The following is a 21,026-nucleotide window of genomic DNA, read 5'->3' on the forward strand; positions in this document are numbered from 1 at the left end:
CTGTCCTTGAGCCCTATTTTTCTTAAATACACTATCTGGATCGATCATCCAAGAAATTATCTTAACATTTTCTGTATCTGTATTTTCTAATGGTACTTGCATTGTGCTCTTACAGTGCTGTCATGCCTATTATCTCAATTTTTGCTAGGTTTAAACAGTTTACCCATGTCTTGCTATCCATCTTAATGACACAATTTAAGATTATTACACTTTGGAGCATCACTATGAATTGGAAGCAAGTTAACCTGTCTGTAACACTGGGTTAGGTTTAGAGCAATTTCAATAGGGACTTTTAAAAAATCACTTTTTTCCTTTCTTAAGTTGCCCATTTTCATAACTAGTTTTATGAGGACACAAGCTGTGATACTGTGTCCCCTTAAGTGTCTATACCATCTGGGTGCTCAAAACGCTTGCTCAAGTAATAAAACCAGCGGCGAGAGGTCAACTCTAGATGCAGCCGTGCGGTTCAAAGATCACCAGCGCTGACTTAAATGATCAGGATGCCCAGACAAGCTACTCGGCAGAATGGCCTTTCTCTCCTAGTTCCTTCCATGATGATATCCTCCAGGCTTCAGCCACAGAGCTTCCCTTCACATTCTATACTGCTAACATAGTCACTGACAATGGTCTTAACGCCTGCTTCATGTGTGGATGACATTCTGGCTTCTTTCCTAAGCTACAAATTCTCTCTCTCACTGCCTATTAAATGTTTCAATTTGTATGTCTGACTACACCTCAACACAGAGCCCAAATTGAAATTATCATCATCCCTCTAAAACCTGCTCCTTCTCAGGTGTTGCCTATATTAGTAAAGAGTCTCACCCAACTGCCTAACAGTAAAACCCAAGTAGACCTCACTTCCTGTCTTACCTACCTACCCTGAATCAGTCACTGATTCCCCGTGATTCTACCAGCAAAAATGTGTCTCCAATCTATGGGCTTCTCTCCCTTCCTGACACCACATGTGAAGTATCATCATAACTTACCAGAATTTAATTGGTGACTTTAACTCCAAACTATCATCCTTCCAATCCACTGTGCAGCCAAAATGTTCTTTCCGAAATATGAATCGGTTTAAAAATGCTGAAATGGCTTCCCTTAATCCTTGGGAAAATATCCAAACTATCTGTCATGGCTTCCAAGGTCCTTTAAGAGCTGGAAACCACCTTGTAAATTATCCTACATGGCAAGATGGGTAAGTGCATGGGGACTAGAAGAGTCAGACTGCTTACCTACAAGATATCCCTGAACAAGCAAACACTTAATTTCTTTGTCCCTCAGTATCCTCATCTATAAAACGGAAATATTAATACTTATCTCACACTGTGGACATGAATGTTAAATGAGATAAAATACAATGGCTTGACACAGTGTGTGACACATTGGATACATAGTAAATGCTACTGACACATCTGATACATCAGTAAATATTAGCTACTGTCATTAACTCTCCAGTTAATTTCTCACTTCTCTCCCATTTGTATTAAGAGTTCCATCTATTGGGAGCATCTATTATCTCCTTTTCATTTACATATCCCTCTGGCTGCAACTTCCCCTCCCATCAATCCAACCCTCCTGGAATCCTTTAAGGCTCATCCTAAATGCCACATCCTCTGTAAAGCCCTTCTGTCTCCGTAGGTGCCCTTACAACGTGCTCCTGAAGGCTCTGTATTTCCCCTGCCATGCATTTGTCCGACTTTCTGGTACTTCCTCTCCACTGCTAAATTCTAAGTTCTGTGTGAGGAGCCACTGTCCTGTTCACCACTGTACTCCCAATGCCTAGCACACTGGCTAGCACGCCCTTAATAGTCACGGTGGTGTGGATGAATGAGTGTATCTTTCCCCTCTCACAACCCCTCTCCTCCCCAAACTGCAGTGCTAACAAAAGTGCAATATTCCTATAACAGTTATCTGTAAAATACACTTCAGGGAAGGCTGCCACCGAACAAACGCCGTCAGATAATACTGGGAAGGGCAGGTGAAAACAAAGTTAGGGGGTTCTGAACCACAGTACTTCTCAGAGCCTTTCATACCCTGAAGTGCACTGTGAACCTCCAAGTTGTGTGTGCTTGAGCGGGTGGGGTGGGGGTGTAATTCTCAAAATATCTCCTACAACCAGTGTTCTTCCGAACACACCGTCGCAGAGCTGATGTAAGGAGGTGCTCTACCCGACCAGGACTTCCAAGCAAGCGGGTAGTTGTGGACGGGGAAACCTCTAAAGCACTTCTTTCGCAGGGTGCACTGTTTTACGTCGGTAGTCAGTGGACACAGAATCTGCGCGCTGGAAGAACCCACAGACATCGAGGAATAAATCTTCTTTTCCAAATGCACGAAATGAGGCCCAGAGTGGGAGAGCGACTGGTCCACGGCCACACAGGAACTCCATACAATAGGAAGGGAAAGGAGAACCCCAGACGCCAATTTGGTCCCCGGGACTTCCACTACAAACAGTGCCTCTTGGCTCCTGGGGTCCGTCAAGTGCTTGCACATCAATTCTCTTTTCGAGCCATCCCAAAGTTAGGTCAGTTTTTCTCGGCTACCTCCTAGGCCTACAGTTGCTGCCCCTCCTCCCCCACCTCCCCCCACCACACACTTTCCCTGTAAGCCTTCCAGCACAGCCGGAGCCTGGCTGGGGCGGGGGAGATAGTTTCTGTCTTCCTTCTTCCCTTCAGACATTATCTCTGGAGTGTAAACTTTTTCGTGTAGAACAAACGAACCTGTTAATTTTAACCCCTCCGCCTAAATCCCCATGGGCGCTACTCCCTACCCCCAGCGCACCCCAAGCTACCCTACCCGCTCCTTTCCTCGCCTAGACCCAGGGGCCCTGCCGTTCGTCTTCACCTGGGACTGCCATTGCGCTGGTAAGAGGGGTCGCAGGAGCTGTAGGCTTTCGAGAGTACGCTCGCCTCCCGCCTGCCGCGAGGACCACAAACGGCGAGGGCGGCCTCTTCCTCCGACCGGCGCCGCCGGACTTCCCTGCCAGTCGGGGAAGGCCTCTGGCGATAGCGGAACCAAGTAACGATGATGCAGTTTCCGGGGGAGTCATATTACAGAACACACATGGTCCGAACCATTGCTGCCAGCCCCGGGGGTGGAGATGAATGAAACCTGCACATACATGTACTGAAGTAAGCAACACCAACATTTATATATCCTTTTGTAAAAGCGTAATACAAATTTAGTTAACCTGCAGGTGCTTAATAATCTTTTTTCGTTTCCTGGAGGCCATTGGAACCCCCCTTCTCAGGATTAGCGGTGCTCAGGCCCAGGAGCAACATGGCGGCGTCCGTGAGGGACTAGTTTTGGGAAAAGGTAGTGCTTGGTGCCGCTTATTTTGGGACATTGACAAACTGGAGCTTTCTGCGACCACCCGATTGAAGGAAGCGTGCCACTGATAGGTGGACTGCTTTAGTGATCGGCTCTCCGTTCTCACTCCCAATTAGGAGCGGAGCCCTGAGCACTGAGCAGCATGAGCAACATCTACATCCAGGAGCCTCCCACGAATGGAAAGGTGAGAGCCTCATCTACGGTACCTGGGCTCCCCAAAGTGATACCCCACCCATTAAGGGAGTTTTGGGGCGTTAGGGTTGGAAAAATCACAAAATGTCTTGTCCGTTACTCCTGCCTCTGGACGGGATTGCACCGAAAACCACCTACTGACACCTCTCGGCAAATACTTTGAGAAAAGTCCTCAAATGGAGATTTCTCCAGTGTCTGGCCACATTTCTTGCTTCAGCCTAACACATTCTAGGGCGTTTTCTAGGGCCTTTGGTAGAAACCTAGGTATATTTAAAATTGTGATTTTTGTTTTTCTTAACTTGTAAATCGCTCTTTCTCCATTCATTCTACAATCATGTATTGAATGCCTAGTAGTCACCAGGCACTGTACTAGGTGCTGGGGACACAAAGATGGATGGGTAAGGTCTAGTTGTTGCCCTAGAAGAGCTTATGGTTTTGTTTGGGAGGTAAGCAGGTAAAGAAAAACCTGGTAAGTCCAATAGGCATGCTTATGGAGAGAGGAAGTCTAGTGCTACGGTAAGTACTAAAAAATGAGCCACTGAGGAAGAAGAGAAAAGCTTCGTGGAGGAGGCATCTTTTGAGCTGGTCTTAAAACATGAAAGTAGAGAATGAGAAATGTTCCCACATTAGAATGGGAGAATGATTTCCTGATTGATTTAATGGTCAAGGTATGTCAGTTCCCATCAAAGATTTTTATATGCAGTATGAGGCAGAGGAGTCAATAATGGAATAAGTATCACTGGGATTCTTAAACTGTGAGCTAGTCTCACCACATATGAAATGCGATGGACCAACATAGTGGAGAAAATAGTGGGACTGAAAGCACTTAGTTGAGGAGCGTCTGTATTGCTCAGTCAGTTAAGCCTTTGACTGGGCTCAGGTCATGATCTCACAGTACTTGAGTTGAGCCCAATGTCAGGCTCCGTGCTGACAATTCAGAGCCTGGAGCCTGCTTCAGATTCTGTCTGTCTCTCTCTGCTCCTATCCTGCTTGTGCTCGCTCTCTGTCTCAAAAATAAATAAACATTTTTTTTTAACTTTAAAGCACATAGTTAAATTAGGATAAACTAAATTTACATCAAATATGATTCTGTTGCATGACTATATCATAATTTATGCAATCTTTTGTTGATCAACATTTTGTAATATAATAAGGCAATATGAAAACAAAAACAATAATGCTCTAATTGATATCCCCACCAAGAATTTTAGTGGGTGTTTTCAGATGGGCCATTCTTTTAATTCTTTGCTGTGTGAACTTCTCCTTACTCCTCACCTGTATCTCACATCATTGTGAAAACTCAGAATACCTACCTCATCATATTTCCAGATGTTTTTTGAGGGTGGTATCACCCTCAGTTAATAAACACTAGTAGAGAATAAAAATATTGCCCATCCTGCTAGTCAGGGCCTTCACACTTATTATTCCTTTCTTTAGTACACTCTGGCCTGCTCAAATGTCACCTTGGCAGAGAGGACTTTTCTGTTTACTCTATAAAATCACAAACTCCATTCATGTCCTGCATTCCAACATTCCCTGCCCTTTCCCTCTTCAGTTTTTTCTGTGTACTTACTAGTTATTGTTTATTGTGTCCTCTGCCTCCCATTCTCCTCCCCATAGAATGCAAGCACCATGATGGCAGGGACTGACATCTAGAATGGTGCTTGACATATGGTAGGAGGAGTTCAAATATGTACTGACTGATTGAATGAATGGATGGATTAATATTTTATTTCTCTTAAAGTATTAAGCATCAGTGACTTTGAGGTTATATTGCTGCTGATCAAGGGAAGATTTAGTTGTTTTACTCTGGAAGGAAGATTTGACATGGTCATAAAGAGGAAAACCTTTAACAAAGATACATGCCTGAACAGGAGATCTTTTATTCAAAAAATATTTATTTAGCAACTAGCACATGCCAACCTCTATGCTAGGTTTTAGGAATACAAGGGAAAGGAAAACCAGCATTGTCTCTATTATGGAGTCAGTTGAGTGAAATGTACATTCACCAAATAATCATGTAAATAAGTACATGCAAACTGATAAATACTGTCCTTCTGAGAGCACTTGGGTGGCTCAGTTGATTGTCTGACTCTTGGTTTTGGCTCAGGTCATGATATCACAGTTGTGAGACTGAGCCCCTTGTCAGTCTCCGTACTGAGTGTGAAGCTTGCTTGGAATTCTCTCTTACTTTCTTTCTCTCAAACTAAACTAAAAAAAAAAAAAAAAAAAATACTGTCCTTCTGAAACAGAATTGGGCTTACAGAGAACATCAGGCATAGCCAAAGTTTCTTCAAACACAGTTGGGGATTTTTTTTTTTAACATAAGACCAGTTGAGGACATTGAAGCTTCAAAGTTCTGTACCAAAGAGGACACATGGCAAGAATTTGGGCCTGGAAGGAATTTAAACAGATACAACAATATGTTTTCTCAGTGGATGTTTGTTTAGTGCCTATGCTGTCTAATGCTACATTAGGTACTAAAAGGATTAAGAGATATTCAGAATAAATGGGACAAAGTTCCTCCCTTCAAAGATCAACCTGGGAAGTAATTCACTTATCATATCAGTGGTTGTTTATAAGTTGTGCTGTGTTTTGTTGTAACTCTGGCCTCTGAAGATGACACACAGAAATGTACCACTTGATAGAAATGTCTTTATACAATCAAGATGAAATTTCTATGTATTATGATCACTTAATTTAAATTGCATATTAATATTCTCTTTTTTTGAGAGAGAGAGGGAAAGAGAGAGAGAGCATGAGTGAGTGGGGGGAGGGGCAGGGAGAGGGAGAGAGAGAATCCTAAGAGAGAGAATCCTAATCCCCACACCCAGCACAGAGCCCCACTAAGGGCTTGATCCTGTGGCACTGGGAGCTCATGATCCTGTGGCTCATAACCTGAGCCACAATGAAGTTGGACACTTAGCCGACTGAGCCACCCAGGCGCCCCAATAAAACGTTTCTTAAGAATAAACATTTATTGTAGCTCCATGATCTCATGGTTCATGAGTTCGAGCCCTGCGTTGGGCTCTGTGCTGTGACAGCTCAGAGCCTGGAGGCTGCTTCTGATTCCGTGTCTCCCTCTCTTTCTGCCCCTTTCCCACTTGTGCTCTCTCTCTTTCAAAAATAAACAAATAAACATTAAAATGAAAAAAAAGAAACATTTTATTATCAAAGTATTGCCTTATTTTGAATCTTTAAGAAAGGGAGCACCAATACTTGACAAAATAGTGATGGCCAAAAGAAATGCATGGAGGAAGGAGCCATGTGCCTTCTTTATAAATTCCGTAGCTTATCAGTGGCAAGAGTAAGAAACTCTGGTAAACAAGGTAGCCCAACTGTGGATGCATTCTTTTTACTGGGTGTCAGTTGACTGTGGCCAAAAATATTATAGAAGAAGAATAATTACAACAATAGTAGCTACCATTTTTTGAACATTTACTATTTGTCAGGTAATGTTCTAAGCAGTCTATGTGTAATAAATGATTTTGTTCTCACAAGAAACCTATGAGGATATTATTGTCCCTATTTTAGATAATAAAGTTGAGTCACAGATATGTTAGATAGCATGTCCAAAGTAAAAAACTTCCTTACCCTTTGTAAGTGCAAGGGTCAGTCAGTACTGGAATTTGAGCAGCTGACTCCAGAACCTGTAAAGGGAGGGATGGTGTGCATTAGTTTATTCTTTAGAGTAGTGGTTTCTAAACCAGTGAGTGCACACTTCAGGGACGGTGCAAAACCATCATGAGATGCAAAGAGAAAAGCTACATTCTTCTGCTTGCATTTATCGTTTCCTTTGTGTAAATGTAATCTTTTTTAAGATATTTTAAAAATGTTTTTATTTTATTTTTGAGAGACAGAGAGAGACAGCATAAGTGGGGGAGGAGCAGAGAGAGAGGGAGACAGAGAATCTGAAGCAGGCTCCAGGCTCCGAGCTGTCGGCACAGAGCCCAACACGGGGCTCAAACCCACAAACCGTGAGATCATGACCTGAGCCAAAGTTGGACGCCTAACTGACTGAGCCACCCAGGCGCCCCTAAATGTAATCTTTTATATATAAAAAGGAACATATAAATTCATTTACTTAGTCACTTTTTATATGTCATGATGTAATTTTTCCTAATATCATGCTAAATGGATTACATTTCATTGTTAATCTGGATTAACTAGACCGGCCCTCACAAATTTCATATTGAAAGTAATATTAATAATATAAACATAAACAAACCACAAGAAAATGGTAGACCTGATGCCTCAACATGGGAAGTATGTAAAAAATTAGAAATTACTATGAAAATTATTTGAAATACGGATTTCTGTTTATTGTTAATGGTGAACTTTGTCTTAAGTGTATATTGTGCCTTGGCATATTTATCAGTAAGAATATAAAGCCATTGTCATTTTCAAGACATTTAAAACGAAGTGAGTAGAACAGGAAGATGGACCTCTACAATTTGAAAGCAACATTATGTTAAGTGAAAGAAGCCAAATACCAAAAGCCACACATTGTATGATTCCATTTATATGAAATATTCAATAGACAAATTCATAGATACAGAAAGTAGATTAGTGTTTGTCAGGGCCTATGAGTAGGAAGAAATAGGGAGTGACTGCTAATGGGTTACAGGGTTTCTTTTTCAGGTGAGGAAATGTTCTGGAATTAGATTGTGGTGGTGGCCAAAGTCTGGATTATACTAACAAATGCTTTAAAAGGGTGAATTGTTTGGTATGTGAATTATATGTCAGTAAAGCTGTTTTTTTGTTTTTTAAGTTTCATTATACCACTGGTAAAGAAGAATAAATTAAGAAATATTTTAAAATACTGTTTTTATGTAATGCTTTGAAATGTTTATCTTCTGTGACTCTTTCAGTACTAGAGTAATATAGTACTACATGTATTTAAACGTACTTATTTGGGAACTCTGTGTTCCAATTCCTTACCTCCCTTCCCACTTCCCTTTTCCTCTTTGCTAATAGGGATGCACACTCTGAAAAACTTGGAGATCACTGTATTAGAGTTGCAAGGAAGGGAAGACATGTCAAGCGTCCCTTTAACAGTAGCATTTTATTTCAAGTATACAAGGGGATAATAGGTAGGACAGGATATTGTCTTTTGAGATATACTGTACTTTTAAGATTGGGATGGACACCAGTTTTCATGGAAAACCAGAAGGTATTACCCACTGTTATAGATACAGTCTAGGGAGTTATTCAGCCAACTCAGTTTGCATCCCAAATATATACCTTCCAAGAAACTGAGAAACCAGCTGGGTTGGTTTGTCATGATAGAGTATTTATTTTGCACATAGTTTCATGCCATGCCAAGTTAGAAGGCCTTACCTTCATGAGCTGGTAGAAAGGAGACTTTGAACGGATTCCATGTACTGTAGATGGTGATTTTAAGACATACCATTTTAGTAACATATACAACCCAGAATTAGATTAGGAATGTTTTGTTTTAAATTAGGAATTGCATGATTTTGAACGAGCAAGTAGAGTGTTGGTATATAAAAAGATAATTGTAAAATTGTCTCATAGTGTCACAATTTCATAGATTCATTGTTCTTTAGTTTCTTAATTTGCTATACCAATTTTATTGGAAGGAAAGGTGCAAGAAACTTTCTTAATTAAAGCAAGTTTAAATGACTGATTTTTAAATGAATAAGTTTTTCTGATTAATAAAGGTATATGCTGCTTTTCTTAAATCTTAAATTATTTCTGAAATTGCTGTTTGGAAGATGTAAATGTAGGGGCGCCTGGATGGCTCAGTCAGTTAAATGTCTGACTTCAGCTCAGGTCATGATCTTGTAGTTCATGACTTCGAGCCCTGTGGGTTCTGGGCTGACAGCTCTGAGCCTGGAGCCTGCTTGGGATTCTGTGTTTCCCTCTCCCTGCCCCTCCCCAACTCACATTCTGCCTCTCTTTCTCTCTCAAAAGTAAACAAACACTAAAAAAAAAAAAAAAAGGAAAGATATAAATGTATAATGACTTGTACTGAATGAATATTTTTACTGAAATATAGTTAACATACAGTGTTATATTAGTTACAGGTGAACAGTATAAGGATTCAATAATTCTGTACAATTTTCACTGTCATCAAAGTAAATGTACTGTTAATCTCCTTTATCTGTCTCAACCCCACCTCCCCTATGACAACCACCAGTTTGTTCTTAGTTTTTAAGAGTCTGCAGTTTGTCTTTTTTCTTTGTTTCTTAAATTCCACATACATGTGAAAACATGGTATTTGTCTTATTGTGTCTGACTTGTTTCACTTAGTATTATTTTAACATCTATGTCCATCCATGTTGCTGCAAATGGCAAGATTTCATTCTTTTTATGGCTGAGTAATATTCTATTGTGTATGTGTGTGTGTATATATATGTGTGTGTGTGTATATATGTATATGTGTATATATGTATATATATGTATACATATATACAGTGTGTATATATGTGTGTGTATATATACACATACTATATATATGTGTGTGTGTATCTACACATACTATATATATCTATATCTATATATCTGTATATTTATATATATTCCACTTCTTTATCCATTCATCTATGGACGGACACTTGCGTTGCATCCATATCTTGGCTATTGTAAATAATGCTGCTATAAACACAGGGGTGCATATATCTTTTCAAATGAGTGTTTTTATTTTCTTAGGGTAAATACCCAGTAGTGGAGTTAATTATATGGTAATTCTATTTTTAATTTTTTAAGTAACCTCTGTACTGCTTTCCACAGTGGCTGCACCAGTTTGCATTCCCATCAACAGTGCATGATGATTCCTTTTCCTCCACATCCTTGACAACATTTGTTATTTCTTGTCTTTCTGATTCTAGCTATTCTGACATGTCTAAGGTGATATCTCATTGTGGTTTTGATTTGCATTTCATTGATTATTTGCATTGGTAATGATGTTGAGCATCATTTCATGTGTCTGTTAGCCATCTGTATGTCTTCTTTGGAAAAATGTTTATTCAGGTCCTCTACCCATTTTTAATCGTGTTATTTGGGTTTTTTTTTGGTATTGAGTTGTATAAGTTCTTTATATTGTTTATATTAACCCTTTATCATATATATCATTTGCAAATATCTTCTCACATTCATTAGGTTGTCTTTTCATTTTGCTGATTGTTACCTTTGCTGTGCAGAAGCTTTTATTTTGGTATAATCCCAGTAGTTTATTTTTGCTTTTGTTGCTCTTGCCTGAGGAGACATATCTAGGAAAATGTTGCTAATGCCCATGTCAAAGAAATTACTGTCTGCCTTTTCTTCTAGGAGTTTTATGGCTTCAGGTCTCATATTTAGGTCTTTAATCCATTTTGAATTTATTTTTATGTATGGTATAAGAAAAGTGGTCCAGTGTCATTCTTTTGCATGTAGCTGTCCAGTTTTTTCAGTACCACTTGTTGAAAAGACTGTGATATCCCTGTTATAATTTTTTTAGTATAACAAGAAAAGCCCAGCAGGTTTTTAAAATTTTAACTTTAAAATTGAAATTCATTAATGGATGCTTCATTTTGAGCAGCAATTCAACTGATTATCAAACCAAAATGATAATTTAATATAATGATGTTATATTCTTTCCATAGGTTTTATTGAAAACTACAGCTGGAGATATTGACATAGAGTTGTGGTCCAAAGAAGCTCCCAAAGCTTGCAGAAATTTCATTCAGCTTTGTTTGGAAGGTAAAAGTGTATCTTTCCACAACATTGAAGTCTGCTGTTAAATAGTGGTAATGAGTGATAGGAGTGGGTATGAATGATATGGTGTTGAGCTGTTGTGTCAGGAAACGGATAGAGGAGATAAAGATTGTCCTTCAAATAAATCTTTATATCTTTAGCAGAGAAATTTATCTCACCAAATAAAACTTTGATCCTTTTTGATCTTCTTGCCTGTTCTGTACTTCTTTCTTTCATCCTCTAAATAAGAGTACTCCCTATGATTGCCCCTAGTTCTGCACTGTCTTTACTCTTCATTTGTTACTTCTCTCCAAATGACTGTCAGATTTAGAATTCCGGCCATTTCCTCTTGTCTTAGCTGTAATTTACATGTCAAAATGACTAGTGGACTTTTCTACTCCAATCTTCCTCTGTCAGCTATAGCTAAACCACACTGCCTTGACTTTCACCTGCATGATTATGATTGTCTTTTACCTGGTCTTTCTATCTAATCTCTTTACCCTTTTATTTATTCATCTGGTATTTGAATCCTCAGACAGCTTAGCTTCCTAGCTTTTCAACTTGGTTTCATTGCACTAAATAACTATATGGTTTCAGTTGACTATTATTTTATTTCCTGAGCAGTTCCTTCTTGTCCACATATCCACATACCTCCTTCATGTCCTCAGTCTTCTTTTTGGAATACTTTTCTTTCCTTCCTTACTGTTTACAAGTCTACCCACTTTTTAATCTCTGTCCAAAATTCTGCTTTCTCCACGAAGCCTTCCATCCAGGATTCAGTGATGTCATTATAGATGTCTCTAGTCTGTTTTTAGACTGAGTCACAATTTGACTATTTTTCTTTCAGTAAACTTTGCAGAATTATATCCACTTGAGTGTTTTCTCCTTCAGAATATTCCCTTATAACTAAACATTCTAAACATTTTTGCAACTTGGATTTGACGATACTTTGCATATGGTTTCAAATATCTCCTGTGGTGGCAAATCATAGTCTTTCTAAGTTATACCTGATTTGTAGAGACAGACAAGGTTAATTAGGTATCAGAAAACAGCATTTTGAGTCAAAGGCAGGGTGTGAAAGATAATTCAATATAACCAGTAAAAGGGTACAGCTAGAGCTCTCCAAATAGATAATAATTACAAAAATAGATAATTATCAGGGGAAGATTTAAGGTATAAAAATACCCAGAGCCTCCTCCCCCAAAAAAAAGAAAAAGAGAAGGACATCTGTGAAGACCATTATTAATAATTGCTATGGCAGGCAGGAAGGAAATTGAGTCAGACAGGTAGTACAGTCAGAGAATCCTCAAATTACTATCAACAGAGTCGAGAAACACAGTAGACACAGAAAAGTCAGACTTGTTTCTGGAAAGAAGTTTTGAAGACTCAAAAGCTCAAATTTTACAGGGGAAGACTGGAAGTACAAAAACATTAGAAAGAATGAATGGTAATTAACAATCCATGACCAGGTGAATGGAAGAAACAGAAAACATCTGGATATAATATGACAGTGAAGAAGAAATAAAGTTCTTAAGTTAGGTCATGATGAAACTTAATTGGAACAACAAAAATTATTCCCCTCTATAGAAGACTATGTGGAGAAAGAGAATAGAAAAATCATAAGAAAAATAACTACAGCAATTCTCTTAATTGAACAGGTGAGAGAGAGAATTATTACTGCAAAGGCTAACAAGAAGCCTGAGAAGGCTAACTGAAATGAAGATACCCCCAAATAAAGTCAAGTTTTTAAAATATAATTTGGAGAACCTCATTTAACTCACTAATTCTGTTACTTAAACAAGTCATGATATGTCAAGATCTTTTAACATTCATATCAGTATTTTTTTCAAAAGGGGATGATTTCCAGAATTAAAAAAGAAATAAGTAAAAACTAGGAAGGTGGAGCCAGATATGGCTCCCAACTAAAATGCTGTTCATAGCGGAAGTTCTTAGTCTTTTTCTCCCCCCAGCTTTACTGAGCTATTATAGACAAATAAAAATTGTATATATTTAGGTTGTACATGATTTTTTAAAAGGTGTACAAGTGTGTACTATACATATACACTGAAATGATTATCACAACCAAGTTAAGTAACGTATCCGTCACCTCACAGTTACGAGTGTGTGTGTGTGTGTGTGTGTGTGTGTGTAGTGAGAACACTTGAGATCTTTTTTCTTAGCAAACTGCAAGTATACAATACAGTATTATTAACTATACTCACCATGTTGTACATTGAATCCCCAGAAGTTATTCGTTTTATATTTGAAAATTTATACCTTTTGACCAACATATCCCGATTTCTCCCACCTGCCAGCACCTGGCAACCACCATTTTACTCTCCAGTTCTATGAGTTTAACTTTTTTAGACTCCACATACAGAATTTGTCATTCTGGTGTCTGGGGGATGTCTTTAGTTTTTATAGAAATGAAAGATCTAGAATTACACAGCCTTACTCTTGGATTTCAGGTTTTGTGGAATAGTTAGGTGAATATTTAAAGGTGAGTGAAATTTTTAAAAAATAGGTTAAAAAAGAAGGAAAGGGAAGCTTGTTGCTTTTGATAGTTTTGTTGGTTCCTCTGAAGTATGAGGAAGGAGTAAAATTTTAGTTTGGCAAAACAAAGTGGGAAGCAGAAAGAGAAGTAGTTAAGAAAATCAAATTTTTTATGCTTTATGTAACTATTAATTTCTTTATTTCTATTTTACCTCAGATTTACTCTTTAAGATCTATTCTTGGGGTGTTTGAGTGGCTCCGTTGGTTGAGCATCTGACTCTTGATTTCAGTTTGGGTCGTGATCCCAGGGTCATGGATTGAGCCCCACATTGGGTTCCAGGCTCCAAGCAGAGCTTGCTTGAGATTCTTCTCTTTCCTTCGGCCTTTCTTCTCCACTTGTGCTTTCTCTCTCTCTCTCTCTCTAAAATAATAATTTAAAAAAAGTTAAAAAAAAGTCTATTCTTTATCATTTATCTTTATCCCCTACCTCCTATTCTTTAGAAGTGACCAACATAAGTATAAATTAAGAGGTCAAAAGAAATATCTTTATAAAACTAAAATATTTGTTTAAAAAAATCCTAAGAGGCCAAAATAAACAGGGCAGACAGGAAACAAAAGGAGTTATAAATAAAAAGTTATTAATGATAATGTTTATAAAATTAAACACAAACACCAGATTCTAGAAAAATACACATAAATCACTTAAAAGTGCAAATGTAAATTTCTATATGGTACTCGGCAGAAATATAATTAGATAAAGTGTACCATGATACCCATACATTGTACAGCCAGAAATAAAAACTATAATGGCAAATACCGGAACCACAGAGGCCAAATAGGAACTTTATTTCATATTTAAGATACATGAAAATGTCTTTCTTCAATAGTGGAGAAAATTTAGGAAGATATTACCAGACATAATGAAATGAGAAAATCACTTTCTTCACAATACTTATGGAAATGATACATAAAAACATTTAAGAAGAAAGTCAAATAAACATTATTGCATGCTACAAAATCTATTATAGTACATAGTAAACTATAAAGACAACCATAAATGCATTGTCAGCAGTGATATGAATAAGTTACATGGAAATAGAAATGATGGATATGGAGATTTTGTAGAATTTTGAAATTTTAGCCATGGTAGATTATAAAATTATGGTGTAGAGTAATTATAGAAAATTCCTACTCAGTATATATGGTATTATAATTTCATTCATCCAACAGGAATATAATTAGGAATATAAAAAGGAAAAGCTTAAAGTAAAAAGCCAATATCACTAAAAGATTTAATAGGAAAAAGGAGTAAGATGGGTTATTTTAAAATTGGAAAGCACAAATAATAAAGATCTCTTTCATATCCCCCTTCCCTCACATCTAATAGATTTCTGAGTCTTATTCTAGAGAATTCTTAAGTATGTGCCTCTCAGTAGAAGTCACAGTCATGGTTTACTCTTGGGACAATAGTTGCTCCCTTGTAAGGGTTAAATTGTAGTGTAGGGCTAATGCTTAGCTTGAAAAATAACAGCTTTGTGTTGACACTGAAGGTTAAGAGATAACAGCCTTGCTTTGCTCTGGTAAACTACGCCTCATACTCTTGTAAATTAGGAAAGAATGTGTAACAGTTTTACGGCCTAAATCTACTTGTCGTTCAGTGGTCCATTTACAAGTCTGGGACCCAGTTCCTCCTTGCACCAGGGTTGCCCCTTGCCTGGTGGGGCCAGGATCTTGTTTTAGAACTGAAAATGTTGCCCCAGTGTCCACCAAGAAGGTCTTAGGTTGGCCCCCTGTATTAACAGTAACCAACGGCTCAGAAGGGGCCACCGAGCCGCGGCCCCATCAGTTGAAATCGACTCCCATCACAGATACCTGGAGTGGCCGAGTTTTGCGTTGGGCTAAGTTGGGGCAATCCTCTTTCCAGTGTCCCTCTTGTTTGTAATATGCACACTGATTTTTTTCCTAGTGACACTTTAACCCTTTGTTTATCTTTTTTCTTTTGTCCAGACCAGAATTCTTTGGGCGTTCTGGGTCCTCTTCCCTCACGGGCATCCAGGACGGCTGCCACCACCCTGCTTAATTTTTTTGTCTGTCTTTCTTCCTGAGAATCCCTATTGTTGAAAACCTTTTGGGCTATTTCAACCAACTCAGATAAATTTTTTCCTTCAAACCCATCTAATTTTTGTAACTTTTTCCGAATGTCTGGGGCTGCCTGTGAGACAAAAGCCAGATTTAATGCCCTTCTATTTTCAGGTGCCTCTCATTGTAATAAACTTTGTTGTGACTGTCACTGGTGCCCGTAGCATTCTGTTTCAGGAGTCGTGTGGATGCAACACCCTGTCCCTCCAGCCTTGTCACTTCCTTCCAGTCCATTCTCTATACTGGGAGTTTGATATTTTGAAAAAGCAGATCTGATAAAAAAAAAAAGTTGATTGGTTGCATATTATGGACTTAAAGGATTATTATCATTTTCTGATGTAGACTGGGGCATGTTGCATATTTAAACGAAATAGAATTTAAACGAAAATTTTAAAGTTTGACCTCACATTTGTGTTGAACTTGAAAGTTTATAGATTGCCTCCACATTATCTTATTTAATCTTCAGAACACAGTGAAATAATTTATAATATTAATTTTATAATGAGAAAATTATGTGTACAGCATGTGGAGGATAGTTAATAATGCTGTATTGCATATTTGGAAGTTGCCGAGAAAGTAGATCTTAAAAGTTCTCATTGCAAGAAAAAGGAATGTGTTACTATGTGAGGTGATGGATGTTAACTATAAGACTTATTATGGTGATTATTTCACAATATATGCAAATAGTGAATCATTATGTTGTCCACCTGAAACCAATGTGATGTTAAATGTCAATTGTATCCCAGTGATTTAAACAGAGGGAAAAAAAGAGGGGCATCTGTGTGGCTCTCAGTCAGTTAAGCATGCTACTGTTGGTTTTGGTTTAGGCTCAGGTCGTGATCTCACAATTCTGTGAGTTTGATCCTAGAGTTGGGCTTTGCGCTAGCTGTGCGGAGGCTCTTTGGGATTCTTTCTCTCTCCTTCTCCCTGCCCCTTCCCCACTCTCATTATTTCTGTTTCTCTTGAAATAAATATAAAAAAATAAAAAGAGGGGAAAAAATAAATGGAGTTTAAGCTAGCAGCTAGCAAAAGCCAAGACTCAGAACTCCTCCTGCATGCTGCATACAGGGTTAACCTGAATAAATGGTTACTTAAGGGTATAGGAGAGATACTTTTAGACCTCTTAGTTTTTAGTTTCTATTTGTAACCAAGGAGCACTTGTTTGCACTGGAGACCTCTTGTGCACACAGCCCAACAACTTCACTGGGAGAAGGGTTTGAAAAAATCAGTTGTGGGGCGCCTGGGTGGCGCAGTCGGTTGAGCGTCCGACTTCAGCCAGGTCACGATCTCGCGGTCCGTGAGTTCGAGCCCCGCGTCAGGCTCTGGGCTGATGGCTCAGAGCCTGGAGCCTGTTTCCGATTCTGTGTCTCCCTCTCTCTCTGCCCCTCCCCCGTTCATGCTCTGTCTCTCTCTGTCTCAAAAATAAATAAACGTTTAAAAAAAAAAAAAAAAAGAAAGAAAGAAAAAATCAGTTGTTTCTCCTGTCTACTTCTTCCTATCTATCCTCTATACTGGATACAGTAGTTAGATTACATATTAGATTTTTTAAAATATGGATTTTATATCCAGTTATATCTCGCAAATGTAAATAATTATGAGGGTGCCTGCAAGCCACTATATTACAGTACTTTATGAATTATGATAAACCACATTCTTGTTTTGACTCATGAAGTGTCACTGCGTATGTATGTAATAGGTACCTCATGAATTCTATCAGTAATTTTTCAGTACAGTGCCTGGCCCACGGTAGGCACTTGATTTGTATTTGTCATTATATGACTTAGGCTGTGTTCAGGTGCAAGTAGGAAAAGACTCCTTTCAATGTTATTTACATAATAAAGACATTCATAATCCTGTACGACGACAAGAAAACTGATGTCAGGCAGTTCTGCAGGCTCAGCGAAGCTTTCAGGAAATTCTGCTTTTCCCATCTTTCTCTTTGCGAGCCTCAGTGTGTGACTGAGCTAGGCCTACACTCAGTAATTGACTCCACCTCAGTCTAGTCTGTTGCTAGTTGGGTTTTGTTTGTTTGATTTAACAACAATAATAGAGTCTGTTTATTCAGCACTTACTTCAGGGCTACACCTATATTCTACATAAATTTTCCTCTTGTACTCACCTGATTAGTTAATATAAAGTTCAAAACTACTTTGGGTGAGGTAAAAATAATTTTTTTTCCTTTCATTCAGGGATCTTTTATAAAAGAGGTGAAATGTACATAACATGAAAGTAATCATTTCAAAGACAATTCAATGATATTTAGTATATTTGCTATGTTACACAACCAGCACCTCTGTCTAGTTCCAAAACAGTTTTATTATCCCAAAAGAAAACTACTCATTAAGCAATCACTTCCACTTCTCCCCTCTCTCCTCCCCTGACAACCACCAATCTGTTTTCCATCTCTATGGATTTACCTATTCTGGGTGTTTCATATAAATGGAATCATATAATATATGACTTTTTGTGTGTGTGTGTGTGTGTCTTCTTTCACATAGCACAGTTTTGAGCTTCATCTATGTTGTAGTGCATATCCGTATTTGATTCCCTTCTTTGGCTGAGTAATCTTCCACTGTATGTAAATACCTCATCTTGTTTATTCATTCACTCATTGATGGACATCTGGATTGTTTCTTCCTTTTGCAGTTGCGAACAGCACTGCTGTGAACATTCATATACAAGTATTTGTTTAGTACCTGGTTTCAGTTTGGGGGGTGGATGTATTCATAGAAGTAAGATTGATGGATAATTCTGTGTTTAAATTTTGTAGAGCCATCAACCTTTTCCACAGTGCCTGTATCGTTTTACAACCCATCCTGCAGTGTACAAGGCTCCAGTTTCACCACCTCCTCACTAACACTTGCTATTTTCCTTTCCTTTGGATGATAGCCATCCTAGTGGGTGTGATGTGGTATTCATTGTGGTTTTGATTAGCATTTCCCTAATGACTAATGATATTGAGAATCTTTTCTTATTCATATTGTCCATTGTTGCTACTTCTTAATATAAACTCCCTGATTCAGTCAAACCCTAATTTTTGCCATTTTGCTCTCAACAACTTCTTTGCTCATGATTTACCTCACTGAGATGCCATGCTTCTCCCACATGCAACTTCTTTTCCTTGGTGAAGTCTCCCTCGTGATTTTAGGTTCCCGATAATAAGTACTATTAGGAGATCATATGTGATCTCTCTTGTATATTAAAAGCTTCCAAATAATATATTTATGTATAAACTGTAATGCAATTTGAGAGACTCCTGGAAATAAGTACAACACGACAACAGTCATGCTTTTTTGTAGAAATTGTGCTGTTTTGAGTAGGCATTTTATAATAAGTAGGGAAGAAAAGGTTTGGGTTTAGGAGCCTATTTAGCATTCTGGGGGGGGGCGGAAATCTTGTGACTGTAATTATATTAACTCTGATAGCTATATACTTCACTTTAGACTTTGCTAAATTATTTTAAATTTCTTTCAGCATATTATGACAACACCATTTTTCATAGAGTTGTACCTGGTTTCATAGTCCAAGGGGGAGATCCTACTGGCACAGGGACTGGTGGAGAGTCTATCTATGGAGCCCCATTCAAGGTGAGACTGAATTTTTATTGTTATTTATTTGCAAATCAATTTGGATTCCTTAATTGAAAATCACTGTGCCCCTGGTGAAAAAACTACATTTCACATTACTGCACAAAATCTGGTATTTATCACATGTTTGGGATTATAAGGGATAACAGCAGCACTTACCCTATCAAGCATTCTTTCAGAGTTGTCTTATTGCTAATTTTTTGCTAGATTGAATTCAGGTAGAGCTAATGGTGGTAGTGAGGAAAATGTGAGTCAGAAAAAAAGACTACGTAACATAATTCTTGATAGCTGACTGTATCTGATGTCTACAACTCTGTAAATGTAAAAAGGTTTTAGAACATTTCATATGCCATTTTATTTTAAAATATTTTATTTAATACTGTATGGAATTTATATTAATCTGCTTGGACTGTTACAACAAAATACCACTGACAGGGTGATTTAAACAACAGGAATTTGTTTGTCACAGTTCTGGAGGCTAGGAAGTACGGATCAGCTGGCTGGCATTCAATTTCTGGGGAAGATTCTCTTCCTGACTTGTCAACGGCCGCCTGCTCGCTCTGTCTTTACATGGTAGAGAGAGTGAGCTCTGGTGTCTCTTCCCCTTTTTATAAGGACATCACTGCTATTGGATTAGGGCTTCACACTTATGACATCATTTATCCTTTATTATCTCTTCATAGGCCCTGTCTCTAATATAGTCACACTGGGGGTTATAGCTTCAACCTATGAATTCTGGGGAGACACAATTTGGTCCAATGCAGAATTCATTCTTAATTGTGCACAGTAGACCCCTGTAGTGGAAAATGCATTACACAACAGGAAATCACAAAGGGACAGAAGAAAGAATTAACATAAAAAGTGTTAGAAAAAAGTCTATTAATCAAAAATAGGTCAGTGATGGGGCACCTGGGTGGCTCAGTCTGTTAAGCATCTGGCTTTGGCTCAGGTCATGATCTTACGGCTCAGCTTGTGAGTTCTGAGCCCCGCAGCGGGCAGGCTCTGTGCTGACAGCTCAGACCCTGGAGCCTGTTTCAGATTCCGTGTCTCCATCTCTCTCTCTCTGCCCCTCCCCTGCTTGTGCGTGTGCGTGCGTGCGCGCGCGCGCTCTCTCTCTCTCTCTCTCTCAGAAATGAATAAACATTTAAAAAAATTTAAAAAAGAATAGGTGAGTGATTTGTTAACTGCCAACACAGAACTAAAAAGAAAAAAAGAGTTAATGTCCTAGTTAAGGTATTAAAATCACAGAGGGTTCAAGTAAACACTAAATGTTGTTGTTTTTTTTATCTGATGGTGCTAATATCATGTTCTTTGAATGAGTAAACATCATTAGTTCTTAAAGTAAGAGAATTTTTGAAGACATCATGTTTTTACTAATGAGATAGAGGGTCTGGAGTTTCTTTTAATTTTTTACTGGGTCACTGTGTGATTTTTGAGAACAACACTTGACCTGTTTGCTTTAATTTCCAGATGATAATGGCCTTAGAAAATGAGGAATGGTTATAATAAAAAAGTCTCAAATGTCACTATAAAACTATTTTGTATTTTACCAAATTGAGATGTCTCCGGATTTTGGAGCTTCCATCTAGT

At 38.2% G+C, this 21,026-nt stretch overlaps 2 protein-coding genes across 4 annotated transcripts in view; one reads left to right on the forward strand and one right to left on the reverse strand.

The window, feature by feature from the left end:
• The window catches only part of SREK1IP1 (SREK1 interacting protein 1), a 44,244-nt gene extending 41,183 nt beyond the window's left edge, over positions 1-3,061 (reverse strand). Inside the window, exon 1 of the mRNA XM_045494495.1 lies at positions 2,842-3,061. Within this exon, the coding sequence (XP_045350451.1) occupies positions 2,842-3,046 (205 nt within the window). The 5' untranslated portion in view covers positions 3,047-3,061. The remainder of the gene's footprint in view (positions 1-2,841) is intronic.
• A 168-nt stretch (positions 3,062-3,229) lies between these two features.
• Positions 3,230-21,026, forward strand: part of CWC27 (CWC27 spliceosome associated cyclophilin) — a 196,689-nt gene continuing 178,892 nt past the window's right edge. For all 3 annotated transcript variants that reach the window (XM_045494468.1, XM_045494474.1, XM_045494481.1), the window contains exons 1-3: positions 3,230-3,511; positions 11,127-11,223; positions 19,324-19,436. In XM_045494468.1, coding sequence (XP_045350424.1) covers positions 3,470-3,511; positions 11,127-11,223; positions 19,324-19,436 — 252 coding nt within the window. In that variant the 5' untranslated portion in view covers positions 3,230-3,469. The remainder of the gene's footprint in view (positions 3,512-11,126; positions 11,224-19,323; positions 19,437-21,026) is intronic.

Source organism: Leopardus geoffroyi, chromosome A1 (assembly GCF_018350155.1).
Source record: "Leopardus geoffroyi isolate Oge1 chromosome A1, O.geoffroyi_Oge1_pat1.0, whole genome shotgun sequence".
Taxonomy (NCBI): domain Eukaryota; kingdom Metazoa; phylum Chordata; class Mammalia; order Carnivora; family Felidae; genus Leopardus; species Leopardus geoffroyi.